Source organism: Varroa jacobsoni, unplaced genomic scaffold (genome assembly GCF_002532875.2).
Source record: "Varroa jacobsoni isolate VJ856 unplaced genomic scaffold, vjacob_1.0 scaffold_1063, whole genome shotgun sequence".
NCBI classification, from domain to species: Eukaryota; Metazoa; Arthropoda; class Arachnida; order Mesostigmata; family Varroidae; genus Varroa; species Varroa jacobsoni.
Window position 1 is genome coordinate 591,582 of NW_019213965.1, and position 16,370 is coordinate 607,951.

Here is a 16,370-nt window from a genome sequence, read left to right on the forward strand (position 1 = left end):
CTGCTGATGGTGCATATGCGTTTGCTGAGACTTTTGTCGTCATAGGCGTTGTCGCCAAGATCAACGCCGCAAGGAAGATCACCAATAACGCAGACGTTACCAACACCTGCAGAAGGTGCGGTAACGAGAGGGCGGGAAAGTCGTCGGCAGGCTCCAGCGGCCACTTCAGTCACCAAAACTACTGAATCTCTTAAATTTCTATTCGGCTAATATGTAGAGCTACAATATTAACTCCACTACGGCTCTGAAGACACATGAGAGAAGTGGGAACGTTTCGGTTGTCCGTAGGTCATTTGCTGACTTTGAGCCGAAACAACGCAGACAAACGACAATTACGGATTGCGTTATTCAACAATTGAAGGAAGGTATTGTACAGACTTTAGCTATGCCACGGTCTGTCCATATAAACATAATGGTTGACGGAAAACAATGTCGATATAGTATAACATAGCTACCGAACTTCTATATGTAGCCATGTATGCTGTCCACATAGATATCTCACGTGATGCGTCAATGTCAATGACGTATATAAAGGCTTGATAAACACTCAAACATGGTAGCCCTTCAACGAAACTGAAATAATGTAGTGATACTCACATTATTCAACCTCATTGAAATAATCAAGTGTTTTCATTTCACTACTTTACTATTTTTAGTTGGGCTAGAAATTAGCCGGCCAACTTCTAATATAACAAACAGACCCCATAATTGTCTCTAGAGAGTGTTCTATGGACACACACGAACTTGGATGGTCTTGAGCATTTCATATATAAACCCAAACACCCAAACTGCTGATAGACTCAGACCTAATCGGCTGACCAGAATTCCCTCGGCAGCCATGAACAACTATTGCCTAAGGAAATTTCGACTACCATCGTATAATCTTTTTCGTTTAGTAATCACCACTGAGTAGTAGCTATCATACGCGTCTACCGCGCATTTTAATTTCACCAAGGGTACAAATCCAAATTTGTGTCAAGGTTTTTCGACAATTTCAATCGGAATCAACTATTATTAACGGCAACTGAGGTAATGACTGACTAATGTATTTCCACAGAAACGAATAGACGAAGCATCGCTGGTTACAATACTCTTCATTGAATGAGTTCACATAAATAACAAGCCCGTCGTTTACGGTTAATGAATACTACCAGACTATGTCTAGTCGGCATCCATAACCACAAAATATTGGTCATCGTACAAACAGTAGTAATTCAAGATAAGATTGTTGACCTGCACCGAAGTCGTTAACTTGTGACATTTGTTTACTTTTACTATCATTTAAGAACAGCATCAATGATATCAAAAGGTTTTACCGCCTTTTTATTTTGTTATAGTTACTACAATATTCTTGCAAAGTTGTACTCAAAGCTGAAGTGTATACTTATCCGACATACAGTGCATCGGTCGGACTGTATCGAAATGTCGACGTCACCAAAGGTAAATTGTCTTCCTAATTGCAATGTCAATATGACGGAGTTTTAGGATTATCGTAAACTAAGTCCCCACCGACCTCCCCGTATATAAATGGCAAAAATTATTTTACGGTCAAAAGGCCGGGACATGGAGCATTACTGATTTGTTCGCATTTGTCCAATGCAGTTAGGTGAGTTCTGTAAAATGCCGTGGTTTAGATATATGTGGGTGATTTTGTCCTTTAGATAGCGTTTTATGACAGCAAATCAGAAACAAAATCGATTTTTAGATGATAGACTTGTCTCAAAACTGTTGCCTTTGAAGACGTCGTTCTTAACCAAGGCAGTAATGTGTGTTAGTGTATATACATATACAACACGGAACTTATTCAGACAAACTAACAAATCGAATTGATTTCACGCAGAGCAGTTAGAAGGTCAATTTGCTCCCTCCCAACCTAAGAACACGAGAGTAAAAAAAAATATTGCCGATATATTACATTGAATTACGCACTCCTAATATCGAAAATGCAGGAAGATGGTAGATTTTGAAGTCATGCTATAAAATTCACTCGAGTAATACACATATTGAGCAGAATAGAAAAGTATGTCGTGTAAAGTTTACGTAGAGCCATCTTCCCGACCTATGATGGCTCACTGTCATCGTCAAATTGACCGCAATAGAATAACTCAGAGACCGCGAAAAAGATACTGTCACTTCTATTACACAGCGATAATAAATAAATGCGAGGAACTTGTCAGCATATTGCATACAATACAGAACTCGGCGAGGCGTTCGTTCGGTTGCAACAAAAGCACTATCGTGAACTTAAAAACAACAAGACATAAAAGCTAATTTCTTTTCAAAGGATTTTTTTGCATACAGTATCTTAGTTTTTAATTAACCATATGTTTTGAATGGTGATGTACTTGTAGATACATAAAACTATTTTTTGAAACCCATCATGACGACAAGCACCTTAGCACTACAGGCGATTTGCCAACACACATATCGTTTGACGGATAAAAAGGTTTGCCTGCCGCTCAGTATCTTAACAAAGGCATCAAGTTTTAAACCGTTGGTATTTATAGCATTTGTAGGAGCTTCATAATTACCAAATAGGAGCCATCCTGCTTGCTAATTGTGAAGCAGGGCAAATCGATTCCGCTGCTAACAATGAACAGCAGTCACAAATTTAACCTAGGTCGAACTGGTCCCATTGACAGGACAGATAAAAGCCAGCTTAGGGCTATTAAATGTTCGCCGCAATATTGCTCTGAATAGTAAGAATAACTGCAGGCAGTTGAACGAAAACAGAACCGCTATGCTTTACCTGCACGTTTTGTTTTTTCACGTCTGTTCTCGCTAGTCGTCAAAGATGTTCTATCTTTGACATGGTTTGCAGTTTGCCAAGGGTCAGACAGGTACAGTTGACTCTAGCATAGGTCGCTCTGAAAACGACAGCCCGCAACTGATCATCGAGTACGACACAAATAATATTCGCCGGCGTCACCGTTTATTCGCTCAGAATAGTTCAATATAATTCTGCAATTTTCTTGTTGCTTGCTTCACACGAGTATGGTTCACTTAAGTTTAGTAATAACCATCGATAAAATGATTACTCCAAATATAGCTACTTAAGTTCTGTAACCATACACTAAAAAAAAAAAATACCTTTTGTCTTCCAAGAGTTTTTTTCTTATGGTCTAGTCAATCGTATTCAGCATTACTCAAATCAGTAGGATATTTACGCGTCACCGCCTACCGTCACACCTGTGCTCCGATTTGATATAGTTATACTATAAACGTTTCAGTAAGGTTAAATCTAGCCACGTTTCTCGACCCATATACACAGTCACAATTACGTCAGGAAAGAATTATTTGACTACAAAAAGATCCCGGCCGGTTTTTAGGCTGGTGACTGAATTGGTGGGCGTGGCAGTAAAAAGTGCACTAGGACTAGTAAATACTCCTATTAATATATTCGTCTCCTCTCGATAAATATTTCTCCACGCCGCATGTGGCAATAGATTTTCATAGCCGTATAGATCTGAAATAGATTTACATCACCTTCATTCTGAATAAGCCTCATCGTAAAAAACGAATAGTTTTGTCATCATTTAAATTAAATGCTTACTGTTGCATTTATCCGTAATTAGAATTACAAGTACTCGGCTGCAGAGAGAAATCAGCATACAGGTATTTGATGAAAAAAAACGATTACTGGGTCATGCCGAGAACCCACCATTCGTTCTAAACAAAGGCAGGTCAAAATCAAAATCAGGCGGGTACAAAAGGCGAAATTAAACGACGCCTAATTTCAGGTCAGTAAGACCAATCGAATTGACATTGCCATGCTTAGATTCCGTGATATATATATATATATATATATATATATATATATATAACGATATTTTTGGATACACCCGTTTTCCGTAAATGCGAAAAAAATCCCATCAACAGATTTTCGTCACATTTTCAAAATGCACACATGAGAGTCCATATTGTTGCGTCGGATCTCTTGCCTTCCACTCCACATCTTGTCTTCACTATGTCTGGGCAAATTAACGCAAGCAATGGCAGCGTTTCAGAAGTTGCCACCATAAACAGTACATCACTGACACCAGCACAAGGTAATAGAAAATTCTTTTATTCCTGATGAGCGGCATTAAATGCAACATCCGAGTCGTCCTTCCTCTCTATACTGTTACGTGTCTAGCGTTTTTTACGTCACGTGTCTAGCGTTTTTTACGTCAACTACCACAAACACTAGGTATTACAGTGTCGATTGCAGAAGCCACAAAAGCACCGATGGTCGTAGGTGCCGTCAAATGTAATCTATTGCTCGTACCAGCATCAGAGAGATTTGTAATAGGGATAAACTTCATTTTGTCTCATTAAATTAGTCTGCTTGACAAATAATAACACGACAGGGCGGAATGTTACAGAATAAAACCCAATTTGTTTATTGTTAGTCACACGAATCTTTTCTGCTGTGTGCCCGTCCGTGTATACTATGTGTCTATGTTTGTAAACCTCTGTGTTTACCTGATTAAACGTAACTAATATAATATATGTATATATTATGACGAGAACATTGATACAAAAACGGCCAACAGCGAACAGTATCACTACGCTTACACAGGTGTAACAAACATTCTGTAGATCTGTTCGCCTGTCTGCCATTATATGTGATTATAGTAATTATTATACACGCGTATACAGACAAGTTACAATACACGTTCCGCGCTCCAAGCAAGTTGTCTCCACTGGTTCTCTTGATAGCGGGTAGCTGCGTCACCTCTTTGTCATCATTAGCATCTTCAAATGTCATGTCTGTTCATGCACGACTAGCTGCTTCACACTGTTGCTGCTGCTGTCGTGTTCACTTGCTTTATTTTCCCAGCAATAATTTGCGCGCATCATCGACGTCAACGTGTTGTTGTTGCTGAAGCTTGTGTCGTCACCGCAGTTATCGGCTTTGCTTCTGACGTCGGTAGTGACGGTCGCCTGCTCCAGAGGTTCGCTTTTAGGACAATTAAACAACGGCGACGCCGGAACCCGCAGCGGCCACTACTAGCGTTACATACTAGTCGAAAGAACATTACACGTCGAAAAATCTGCTCTGATTGCTAAAGGAAGGCGTCTTTCGCGCACATTTCCCAGTGTCGCTCCCACCTGAGCTCCTGCCAACGACGGATATTTTCCCGCCAGCCGTCCAAAAGGGGCGCGCTTTTCACGTCGCACATCTTTAATAGGTGTCGACATAGCTGGTCCGAACTTTCGAACAGAAGGCCTGTGGAGTTTGGCTGAACCAGTTCGGAAATACAACGATAATTCCAGGCGAGAACTGGAACACAGCATCCAAACATGTCCGCGATCTTCATCGGTAGATCAAGTGAACTTGAGCTCTTGTGAAGACAGACTCCGAGATCGCATAGCGATAAGACGAAGGGGTAGTCTTCGATTTCGAGCCATGGCGTCATGATCTTAACTTTGTTAAGTTTTAGTCGAGAAATTTTCTCCACGTAAAACTCTTTTTGAGGACCCTGCCCGGTGACGATGCAGATGATGGATGACGCCTCAGGCTGAGCTGCCTTGTCATATTTCTTCAGTGCGGCGAAGAGCAAGCCGAAATCTTCGTCCTCTGTCCATGATGTGGTGCTAACCAGGAGCAGTGGTCGTTCAGTCCGCGGTTTGAGTATCACTTTTCCAGAAGGCTCTCGCCTCGTGAGTACCGTATTAGTGGCACTTTCGGCCAAATCTGGCATTCCTGAAATGCCAGGCGTTACTGATAGCCTGACCAGCACTTCGTGTACTTTTTTCAAACATTCCTGTTTGCCCCATTCAATGGGTTGAAACCTTGCCGGTGGCTTGTCGTGTAGAACAGTAATATTTACTATGCCCTTACTAGCTAGGTCGGACTTCATTGCTTCGGATACGCAGAACCCGCATTCGGCCTTTGCCCCAAAATAAAATTCGATAAATCGGTACAGTTTCACAAGAATGCTTTCTTCTCTCAAGCTCATACCTAGGATGGTGAAGCCGTAATTGTGCCAGTCAACAATAAACTTTGCTCCGCGAATTTTACAAGCAAGCCACACACAAGGGACAGCCGGAACGCTTGGGGGGTTCTGAACAAGAATTGCTCGAGGTCGAGGTATTCGAATCAGTAGGTGCCACAACAGCATCACGGTCTGGAAGACCGTTTTAGTCACATAGCGGAGGAGACGCGGCCAAAATAACAGGCGCAGATCTTTTATAAGGTTTATGTGGACTTTATCGTGATTCTGCAATTGCCTAATAGGCGGTGAGCCCTGTGCTGCCACCACAGAAACATTGTATCCGTGATTAGCTAACGAAAGCGTGTGGTATTGCATTCGCGGGGATCGACCGAAATCGCCCACGACGACAACAGCGATATTCCCGAGCTCGTCCCCCATCTGAAACAAATCATTTATTAGATCTGGCATATAAGATGGGAAAGTGTATGAGCGAACCCAAAATACATTAAAACAAACCGTTCATTAATCCGACTAGAATTTGTACAATGTATGGAACAACTGAATTAGACAGCACATTGAAAAATATAAGTGATCATCAAGTAGTATAATCGTTATATAAAAATCATTGAATTAGTGTTTGTGCAATACATCAACATTTTATCGTTGTTTTTGGGAAACATCGTAATTAAGTATAGGCTTTCTCTACCCTAAGAATTTGCTTGCGTTCTAGAGCTCAGTCGACTGAATAGTACGTGCGCTGAATAGCGTAACGCCAAGTTCACGGACAAATGGAGACGATATGTCACGTGTTCAGAAATATCTGCTTTTGTTAGAATACAAAGCGTTTTGAAGTCAAACTTATGTCAGCATTTTTTATAAAAAAAAAAAACGTACACATGTTTTTATAGCAGCAGAAAGGAATGTATGATGAGTGGTGCATAAATGTGCAATCGAGTCATTTTATTATAAACATTTTTGGATCTAATTTTTGAACTTCGAAGTCAATCATTTGTTAGTAAGTTATACAACACAACAATGCACATTAAAATATGGCTCAATGGTGGCAATAACTGCGGGAAATTTCAATCAAGTGCTGCTGGATACACTGTTTTCCATTTTACTCTTTCTCAGCCACTTAGAAATAAAACAACACTAAATTAATATTACGAACTGGTTTTGTGTTCCAGCATAGAGCTGATTGTGTTCCTATAATTTTAACAGCAAAACTGGCCACGTGCCCTGCGTGATTCAAACTACTCGATACACGTTGCCACCATTATGTATAGACGTCTGCACAAAAGCGATAGACGCAGCGTGGTACAAACGAGGTCGAAACGGCATAGCCGCGTGCTAGATAAGCACACGTCAGCAGCGCTACTGACCGGTTGCTTCTGTCAGAAACGGTACTGTCTTCCTGTTGTATTAAGACTCTCTGGTGTTACTTGATTTCTCACCTTTTCGCGGTTGCTGTAAACTGCGTTTCAGAAGCCGAGGCGGTTCTCTTCGTCTTTTTGCCTGCACAAGTAGCCGTAGCGACAGTGGTACTAACGGTTAGTCTTGGTGTTTTCGCTATTGTCGCCGCCGTCGTTGTATTAATCGTAGTTGTTTCTTGGACTTCGCTGCTGTAATCGCGTCCGTCGTGGGGGGGGGGGATGTCAAGATGTATAAAATTCGCTCTGCTAACGACGGTGAAGGCGGTCACGCTAATCCCTTATAGTTGAATAGTTCGCAGGACGTCACACGCAAAGGCACACATGCTGCTGACAACAACAACAACTACCCGGTTCCCCGACAGAGCCTAAGCGAGCTTTCGAATGCACGAATATTTTAAGCTTTCACTCATTTACTCTCTTTTTCTTCCTCTAAACTTTTCATAAACATGGACCGATTCTTCTGAACGTGACAGGTTATTCGAAGTGAGCTACATTCACTGTGGCATGTGATCGCACGAAACGTCTTTTAGTACATTTTCTGCGCGTATGAACGTAAATAAAGTCGGTTCCCTTGTCTAGCTTAATTTTAGTAAAGCTCTGTGTACATTCGGGTCTGCTACGTTCATGGCCGACGTCTGCCGCCGCTATTCCTCGTCGATTTATCTATTGGGCTATTTGAGTTAAATCGTGTGCGTGCGTCTACAGTGAGAGAAGAGTCGAACGACTACGCGATGCATCAATTGACGGGCCAGGTTATGCATATCTGCTCTCTTCAGTATCTAGCTGGATACTAGGTGTGTGCGTATCGAATAGAACAGAAAAGAATAGTACGGCGAACAAGTACGGCATCTGCGGGGTGCAATAATGAAAGATTCCTTTTTTTCTTTGGCTGGTTGACTCTTCTACCGCCTGTGTTACTGCGACAAAGCTGCTACTATCGCCGTTAGCTGTATGCGCCACGAGATATAATGGATGTTCGAACAGGACCATGAGCACAATAATGGTAACATACATCTATACCTGCTGTAGGCGTCAGACTAACATGTACGCTTGTTGTGCAATGTAATGATCTACGGTTCAGCTAGACATAATAGTCATTATTGTACGGTATGACGTGTAAGTTATGGGCTCTCAGAAACATAAACATAACAGAACATAAACAGTCGAATGTGTTATAGCCAATCAAGAGAACAGTGCACTCGTATCCCTTTTTAGAAGGTTATAAATTTACTAATGATATATAGAAAAAACACAGTCTCGATGACTTGGCTTATCCCGGTAAAGATCTGCGTTTGTTGGCGCTGTGTAATCGCTGTGTGTCAAAGCTAATATGAATATAGAGAAGAAAGCTGAAGTCATAACAGTGTGCATTGTTGATTTTTTACGGCAGCATTAGTAGACCGAATGACCGACTACTCAAAATCCGTTTCATGCCATCACGTACCTCAGTGAATGTATCTCATTTCGAATAACCTTTCACGTTCAGAAGAATCGATCCATGTTTATGAGCAATTTAAAGGAAGAGAAAAAGTAAATGAGTGAAAGCTTAAAATATCCGTGAATTCGAAAGCTTGCTTAGGCTCGAAGAAGTAGTAGTTGCTGTCAGCAGCATGTGTGCCTATTGCTTGTGCCGTCCCGCGAACTATTCAGTTATAAGAGATCAGCATAACTGTTTTCACCGTCCTTAGGAGTGCTAACTTTATTACATCTCGATGGTGAACCGCAGCCGACATCGACGATTCTTCTGAACACGACAGGTTATACGAAGTGAGATACATTCACTAACGTACGTGATGGATTTTGAGGAGTCGATTATTCGGTTTACCAACGGTGCCGTGAAGGATGAACTGCTGTGATTTCAGCCTTGTTCTCCATGTTCACGCTAGCTTTATTGACATTTCTAACTCCTTGCTGCCATAGCCAAAGCTTGAGGTCATAAGATCTGCGACTCGAAAAATAAACGCATGGGCCAAGTACACGAATCAAGAACCCCTGGCTACAAAAGTACACATCGCCAACGAAAGATAAGACGGTGGGCTTCCTCTTCACTGGGATAAGCCAACTCGTCAGGACTGTACTTTTATCTATCATTTGTACATTTGTAAGCAAGTAGCCTTCTAAGAGTGCACCGTTCCCTTGATTAGTTATACCACACTCGACCAGAAATTATTTCCAAGGGCTTATGATCTGCATGTTATACTGTACAACAATGACCTTTATGTTTACAGAACCGTGGATCATTGCATTGTACCATAAGCGCACTTGTTGGTCTGACGCCTACAACAAATACAGATCAATGTTGCCGTTATTGTTCTCGTAATCCTGTTCGAACATCCATATCTCGTGGCGCATACGGCTAACTGTGGCAGCAGCCGCTTTATCGCAGTAACACAGGCGATAGAAAAGTTAACCAGCCAAAAAAAACTTCCTATCATTGCACCCCGCAGGCGCCGTACTTGTTTCCAATGTTCGCCTTACTATATTATTTTTTTTTGTTCTGTTCAATACGCACACACTTATTATCCACCTAGACACTGCAGAGAGCAGATATGTATATCTGCTGCAACCACCCGACTGTCCGTTAATACCGGCCCGTCAATTGATGCATCGTCTAGTCGTTCGACTCTTCTCTCACTGTAGACGCACGCACACAATTTAACGCAAACAGCCCAATAGACAAATCGGCGCGGGATGGCGGCGGCAGACGTCGGCCGCGAGCATAGTGGCCTCGAATGTACACAGTGAGCTCTACTAATATTAAGCCAGATAAAGGAACCGACCTTATTATTTACGCTCATACGCATAGAAAGTAAGCTAAAAGACTGCACTGGTCACCATACACAATTCACTAACAACGGTCATTATTCCATTATTGCCAATAGCTCTGCCACACACCAAAACCATTCACAACGAATATAGAAAGTGCTGCTCACCTAGCAAGAACAACGATGACAGTTGAAGTAGAAATGTTAGTGGCCGCGTTAGCAACAGTTCTATTAGGGGGTATTTTATAGGTTGACTCGAGCGGACGAACGGTGCAGCTAATTTTGGCTTTGACTTTGTGCCCCGACTTGAATATTTTCCTGTAATAAACAAGCTACTAGGTCAAACTTACCCTCGACGCTCCGTTGGCCGAGATGGTTGCTCCAGCCCTGTGTCGTAACGACTTCCTTGGAGGTTACAACCGTGATAAGTTGTTGGACAATTTCACAAATTTCGTACACGACTTCGTCCGAATACACAGCACAGCACCTTTCAGCGCACAACTTCAGAAAACAACACCCACCAGCTGATCGGCGCATGGAAATGGCTTTCTACAACAAACCTTTGATCTTTGCTCGGAATTCTCTATCTGATACTAAGGAACTCTCTTGTAAACTCGAACTGATTTGCGACTTGGCAGAAATTCAGGGTTCGCCACTACATATGGCTGAGATATCAAATAATCAGGGGTGTCGTTTGCGGTCGAAGGAAGCCCGCGAAAATTTAAAATTTTCTTTTTGTGTGTTTGCCGAATAGGGTATAATGCCTCGAAGATTTCAATACATTCAGTGCATAGTACGCTACTTTTGATAAAAGAAGTCCGTAGTTGGTGAAATTTGATTCTTCATTGCAAAACAAAAAACATCGTTATTATTTTCGCTATGTGAGACCTAGTTGTAAAAAATAACATCGATTTTTGTAGAGCACCAAGAATTGAACTAATCTTTTGAAGATCGGTTGTTGATAAAGGTAAAAGAAAACTAACATCTTGCGAAGTACAATTAAATATTGTAGAAATATTAAGAACCAATAAACAATGACCGCCTCATGGGCTAAATGCGCGTATCGCAGATATAATCACCTAGACAAAAATTCAAATATCGCAAATAATATTAAAAATCATTAAGAAAGAAAAGCTTAAATAAATTTTTCAAACTAAGGCACAATTACTTATAAATACGGATAATCGAGAATGTTGGATCGAGGAAAAAATTGAAGCCCCTAGTTGATTCAAAATCTTCGTGTGGTTTCGTGTTTGGAAGTTGTACCTCAAGCAGGAGCTAACTATCGACATACTGAGCGAAGAGAGATCGCACACCAGAATCACTCTTAGATGAAAAGTGGTTACCAGGGTCATTACTGTAACAGCGAGGAAACAGAGTTAGGTAGTCTTCAATATGTTTTAGAAGAATATTGAAGACTGTACAAAACTGTATGAGAGTTGTGAGCCGTATTCGAAGTTAATACACGATACTTTTAAAATAGATATTAGACTAATATCGTAATGTTCAGTCGTATATTGTATCACAATTCATCTAGGGTAAGCTTTGTTATTGTTTCGCTACTGGTGAATGTAAGATACTGTTGATTTCTTTGATGCAAAAAAATGAAGAGACTAATCCAGACGATGGATTACGATTGCGGGGCCTAAGGCATTATTATGTTTATGTTTTTTTTTTTAATAATGATATCATAGCTTATTGAGAGGCTTGCACAGAAATGTCTACAAAATAAAATTTGTAAGAAACTGACTTCACTGAATTAAATATTTAATGATTCGACGGTGTGCAATTCAAAAGTATCTTGGTAAGATCCATTTCAAATTGATATAGGCATTTCTTAGTAATGAATAGTAGGTACACGGCGTAACAGGTACCGTGTAAAATTTATTCCGCGGAAATTCTATGTAGCCTATTTTATATGTAACCATTTAATAATAGTTCCTAACTAAAACACTATGCTACATAAATAAAGGAAAAACATTTATACATCAGCTCGAAAGGCAAGTAGTAACGTGTGCAGACTTGCCTTTCGGTTTTCGTATCAATATATCGAACAGAACGTCGCACACGAAACGTACATAGAGTGTATACAAATTTAGACGTATTTTAGTTTACAACATGGTGCATTGTACAATTAATATTTATCTTATAACACGTTTCAGCTTTATCCTCAAATGTTCTATTCACTTTAATGTTCGTTATGGCCTAAAATACACAATATTGTTGACTTTCAGGTAAAAATTCTCGTCGTTCCGACCATTAGACGCCATCGTTCTGGCCCTTATAACGCCATGTCACTTTCTGTAAGAAACTTGGAGTATGCCACACAGGTTGTTAGTTTAAACGACAACTGCCTATTATATATTATCAGTTTTGGCTGTTAGTTGGTTTGGTCGTTTAAAATGTCCAACGTGAAGTAGTTGCTCTGATCTTATTTTTCTTTGGTTGCTCGTAAAGTTCTATTCCTAGCTGTTATATGTCATATGCTTGCCAACTGTTTTTTTTTTGTTTAAATTTTTTATTCAAAAATTGAGTCTTTTCTTCCCCGTTACACGTCATTGTCGTTATTACAAGTAGTCCGACAGGGTAAAGTGGGCGCGGAGCGAAGCCTCTTCTCGTTACGTATAAATGACGACTAATAGCACACACAAAATAAATTCAGCAGATTCTTTGCGGCCAGTTCAGAAACGGGTAAACGCAGGTAGCAGACTTTTATTAATTGTACTTATCTACGGAATCGCCCTGATAGGTCGATAGCTGATATTGTACCAAAAAAAATTCTTGAAGTCGTTACCTTTTTCGTAATAATAACTTAAATCCAACCAAATTAACAAATTTTTGTCATGATCGACCCAATGGGGCGTAAGGAACTCCTAACTCTTGCCACTACCCCCGAGTCGTTTTATGATCGACTTTCCAGTTAAACCATAGGCTTCAACAATATCTTGCCATTCCCTAAAGCTAATTGAGGCGATGACCGTGTAATCAACCTGTGAAAAACAGTCACCACTAGCCATTTGGCAGTCGACTTGCTCTTCCTCGTCATTTTGATTGCTGTAAACAGTCCTTGACCTCAAAGGTTCATCTTGATCATTTGTTCTTTCTTCCTTCTGTGATCTGCCTGTGCTTCTTCTATAGCTCGCTGCAATATTCCGTTTTTGCGTTGTCTGTTGACTCGTTACGAAAGACAGTGAAGGCCCACCCTCGTCGTCAATGTTGAACGCAACCTGATTCTGTTTAACTAGGAAGCTGCAAAATAAATTTATTGTTCTAATTACTATTATTTTCAATTGGAATATCTGGCTCATTCCGCACGAAAATGACCTCAAATATATTTGGGTTAAACTACATAAATACAAAAGAAATTTACAAGGACGAACAAAGCAAATTATGACAACCAATCTCCAACAAATGTCGCGACTGGAATCGCATGTAATGACGTATTGATGCGTTCAACTATGACACGATACCTTTTCTGTCCTTCAATATTACATGATGACCCTATCTCCGTCATTATCAAGTATATTGTAGATCGTAAACATAAGCAAGCAAACCGTATAATAATTTCCATCATTGATATTTATCACCTGAGATGGAAGATGTTTTCAACTGTTGCTGAAAATGATTCAGGGTCGATGACGAACTCAAAGAAATCAACTGGCATTAGCCCCTTGTCATGCAACTTTCGAATAGCGCGAAAGATCCGATCCACAGCTTTCGTTGTAGGCTCTTCTAAACCGTCTGTTGAAGCAATTTGGCGAACTTCTGTTCGTCCCTCAGTCCTCTGACTTTGCATAGCAGCCTGCGTCAGAAAATGCATTAAGAATGATTCATAAAAATTAAGGAGATCTTTGCCCATTTACCTTACACGCAAAGGCGTTAAAGTATAGTATAATATGGTACAATAATAGAGTAGCATAGTTTTATATTTCGTTATTTATCCTTATTGTCTAGTTTTAATCCAATTTCACGTTGACACGACGACTTGTACCACTCACGTACAAAGCAGTATTCCACCTAAAGGTACTGTTATTTGGAGGCAGCATAGCTAGTGAAAAATATCACTGGTGCATAACGAGTTGGTTTAATTCATCAAAGTCAAATTGAGTTGTTGATTAACACGTTTTTTGCAGATGGACTTACCCTCCGCCGAACTTGTTTCTCTTTGAGGTCATCGCAATTAAATGAGCCGGCGATTGGCGTTTTTGGTCTAGCGTCTCTTCTAGGGACCATCCGAGACAAAAGACAAAAATTATCTATAGAGGATGCTTTTGAGGAGGAGGAACTACGGCCACTAAGAATTCGCCGTAGATGCATCAGGAAATCAGAAGTGTTGTAGTTAACTCCAGAGATCGAAAGCTTGCTCGACGCCTTGACGGCTAAAGTATAGGGGGCATGCAAAGACGGGTACGAATTGTTAAAACAAAATAGAGAAGGCTAGGAAAATTAACTGGAATGTTAAGTGTAAGATGATTGTTTTATTTTATTCAAGATAGGTGAACCGTATATGTAAAGGTTCTAATTTCTTGGCAAATCCAGTAAGAACTTGATTTATGTGCTTCTTAAAGTCCATAGGGTCTAGGTAAAATGGATCCTCGTACCTGACCTATCATATGTATAGTTGCAGTAATCCAATCCATAAATTATACAGCTAGACGACTAAAAGCTAATACCTTCGGCCGGCCCAGTTACACGTCAATACTAGAGCTCAATGTAATAAACGCGTACGCATCGCAATTCGGTAATTTTGATCGATTACCCGAGTACCGTATTTATCTCATACTATTGCTAAGTAATTTTGAAGAAACTAGAACAAATTTACCATGCGGTGTTCTCTTCTAGTTCAAAAATTCCTGCATTATGGCATAAAAATTCGGCAAAAAAATATCGTGTTTCAACATTGTTATCTCAGACGATACAGTCGAGTACATTTATACATTAGATCTATTAGAGGTAAACTGATTATCAGGCAATAAGGCAGATCATATTTTACTAGGCAGTGTAATAACAATATATATATATATATATATAATATATTAGATAGATTATTCGAAGATTAATAACAATATACTAGATAATACAATAACATAGGAAAAACGTAAGCGATTTCTCCTCTTATATCGAACAGGACTTAAGTACTTGCTATGTAGCCTCCACATTCTGACTTGGCAAATAAAAGGGCGTTTAGCTAAGAACCATCACGATCCGTTTTGGTCATCGTTAGTGCTAATGATCGTTATCTGTACTTAACAAAAAGCTCGTTCCGCCAGCAAACACCCATAATACGGAATCGGCTGACACGACGATATTAGATTTTCAGTACAAATAACGCCTATTTGTCGTCCACACTTAGCTTGACATAGTTACACAATGAATCGAGCACATGCGAATAGGTTGACAAGGTCAATATACTTTCGTAGAAGCCGCAAAATTCGCATCCAAAATCCTGTCTCCAATGTGTATAGAGGCGTTTTTACTCTCATCAGCCTATTTAATATTACAGATCCTGCTTATGTCATACTCATTAGTATTACTATGTGCGATCTGTGTGATAGGCAGGTCCCTCTAATCTCTCCACAAATTCTCTAAATTTTTTTGTCCTGGACTGTGTCAGAATTGCACCCAGCACCTGTTCTCTGGCACTACTATTATTTTGATTTAGGAATATTGGGGTTTACTAGCTGACGGGACTAAATTGTGCGAGAAGCGTTTTATTTTGTCAGCGCCGATAGGATAGAAATGTATACCTTTCTGTCCGAGAATGACGGCAAGTCTCGAATCCAGCAAAGCTTCTGGAACTTCCTTGATTTGTGCTGCCAACTGATTGCTCTTTTTGATGAGCTCGGGATCAAGGCGAAGGTCATCTTGCTGGGCTTGGTCGGTTAGGTCTAGGATAGCTGAGCGTAGAATCCGTCGTTTTTCGCTTTCTTCAACACTCTCTCGCCGACCAAGATCTTCCAGCGACGACATTTTTTGTTCTGCTAAAAATCAGATAAATCATTCTACCTAACTATAGAATTTTTCTATGATGAAATACTGTTTTTCACAAAACTTTTTCGCGTCAATATTCACAAGTCTAATCAGACATACATGACAATAATTTGGTTCTACCGTTTATTTAATATTGAATAAAAAATATTAATTATAGCTACGAGCTAACATGGGCGTCATGGCAACGGATTCATGCTATTGACAGGGTCTTCTGATACAATACGTATCAAAATCAGCATAAAACTAATACATGTATATAT

General features: G+C 40.2%; 2 protein-coding genes across 11 annotated transcripts in view; both read right to left on the bottom strand.

Annotated features, from left to right (window-relative positions):
- Positions 1 to 4,353: 4,353 nt before the first annotated feature.
- Alg1 (ALG1, chitobiosyldiphosphodolichol beta-mannosyltransferase) lies at positions 4,354 to 11,076 on the bottom strand. Of its 3 annotated transcripts, none has more exons than XM_022843470.2 (3): positions 10,470 to 11,076; positions 7,376 to 7,543; positions 4,354 to 6,359 (listed from the first exon to the last, which is right to left on the bottom strand). In XM_022843470.2, the coding sequence occupies exon 3, from the start codon at positions 6,357 to 6,359 to the stop codon at positions 5,049 to 5,051; it is 1,311 nt and encodes a 436-aa protein (XP_022699205.1). In that variant the 5' UTR covers positions 7,376 to 7,543; positions 10,470 to 11,076; the 3' UTR covers positions 4,354 to 5,048. The 3 variants fall into 3 exon arrangements, with proteins under 3 accessions (XP_022699205.1, XP_022699203.1, XP_022699204.1); XM_022843468.2 differs by having other exon boundaries at positions 7,376 to 7,728; XM_022843469.2 differs by lacking the exon at positions 10,470 to 11,076 and adding an exon at positions 10,288 to 10,436 and having other exon boundaries at positions 7,376 to 7,728.
- A 907-nt stretch (positions 11,077 to 11,983) lies between these two features.
- Nse4 (SMC5-SMC6 complex kleisin component Non-SMC element 1) overlaps positions 11,984 to 16,370 on the bottom strand; it is a 5,663-nt gene continuing 1,276 nt past the window's right edge. For 5 of the 8 annotated variants that reach the window (XM_022843475.2, XM_022843478.1, XM_022843477.1 and 2 more), the window contains exons 2-5: positions 15,867 to 16,097; positions 14,263 to 14,498; positions 13,707 to 13,921; positions 11,984 to 13,368 (exon numbers count right to left, since the gene is read on the bottom strand). In XM_022843475.2, coding sequence (XP_022699210.1) covers positions 12,993 to 13,368; positions 13,707 to 13,921; positions 14,263 to 14,498; positions 15,867 to 16,089 — 1,050 coding nt within the window. In that variant the 5' untranslated portion in view covers positions 16,090 to 16,097 and the 3' untranslated portion in view covers positions 11,984 to 12,992. Of the gene's footprint in view, positions 13,369 to 13,706; positions 13,922 to 14,262; positions 14,499 to 15,866; positions 16,101 to 16,370 lie in introns of all 8 variants that reach the window. The other 3 variants (XM_022843474.2, XM_022843472.2, XM_022843473.2) reach the window with 1 other exon arrangement.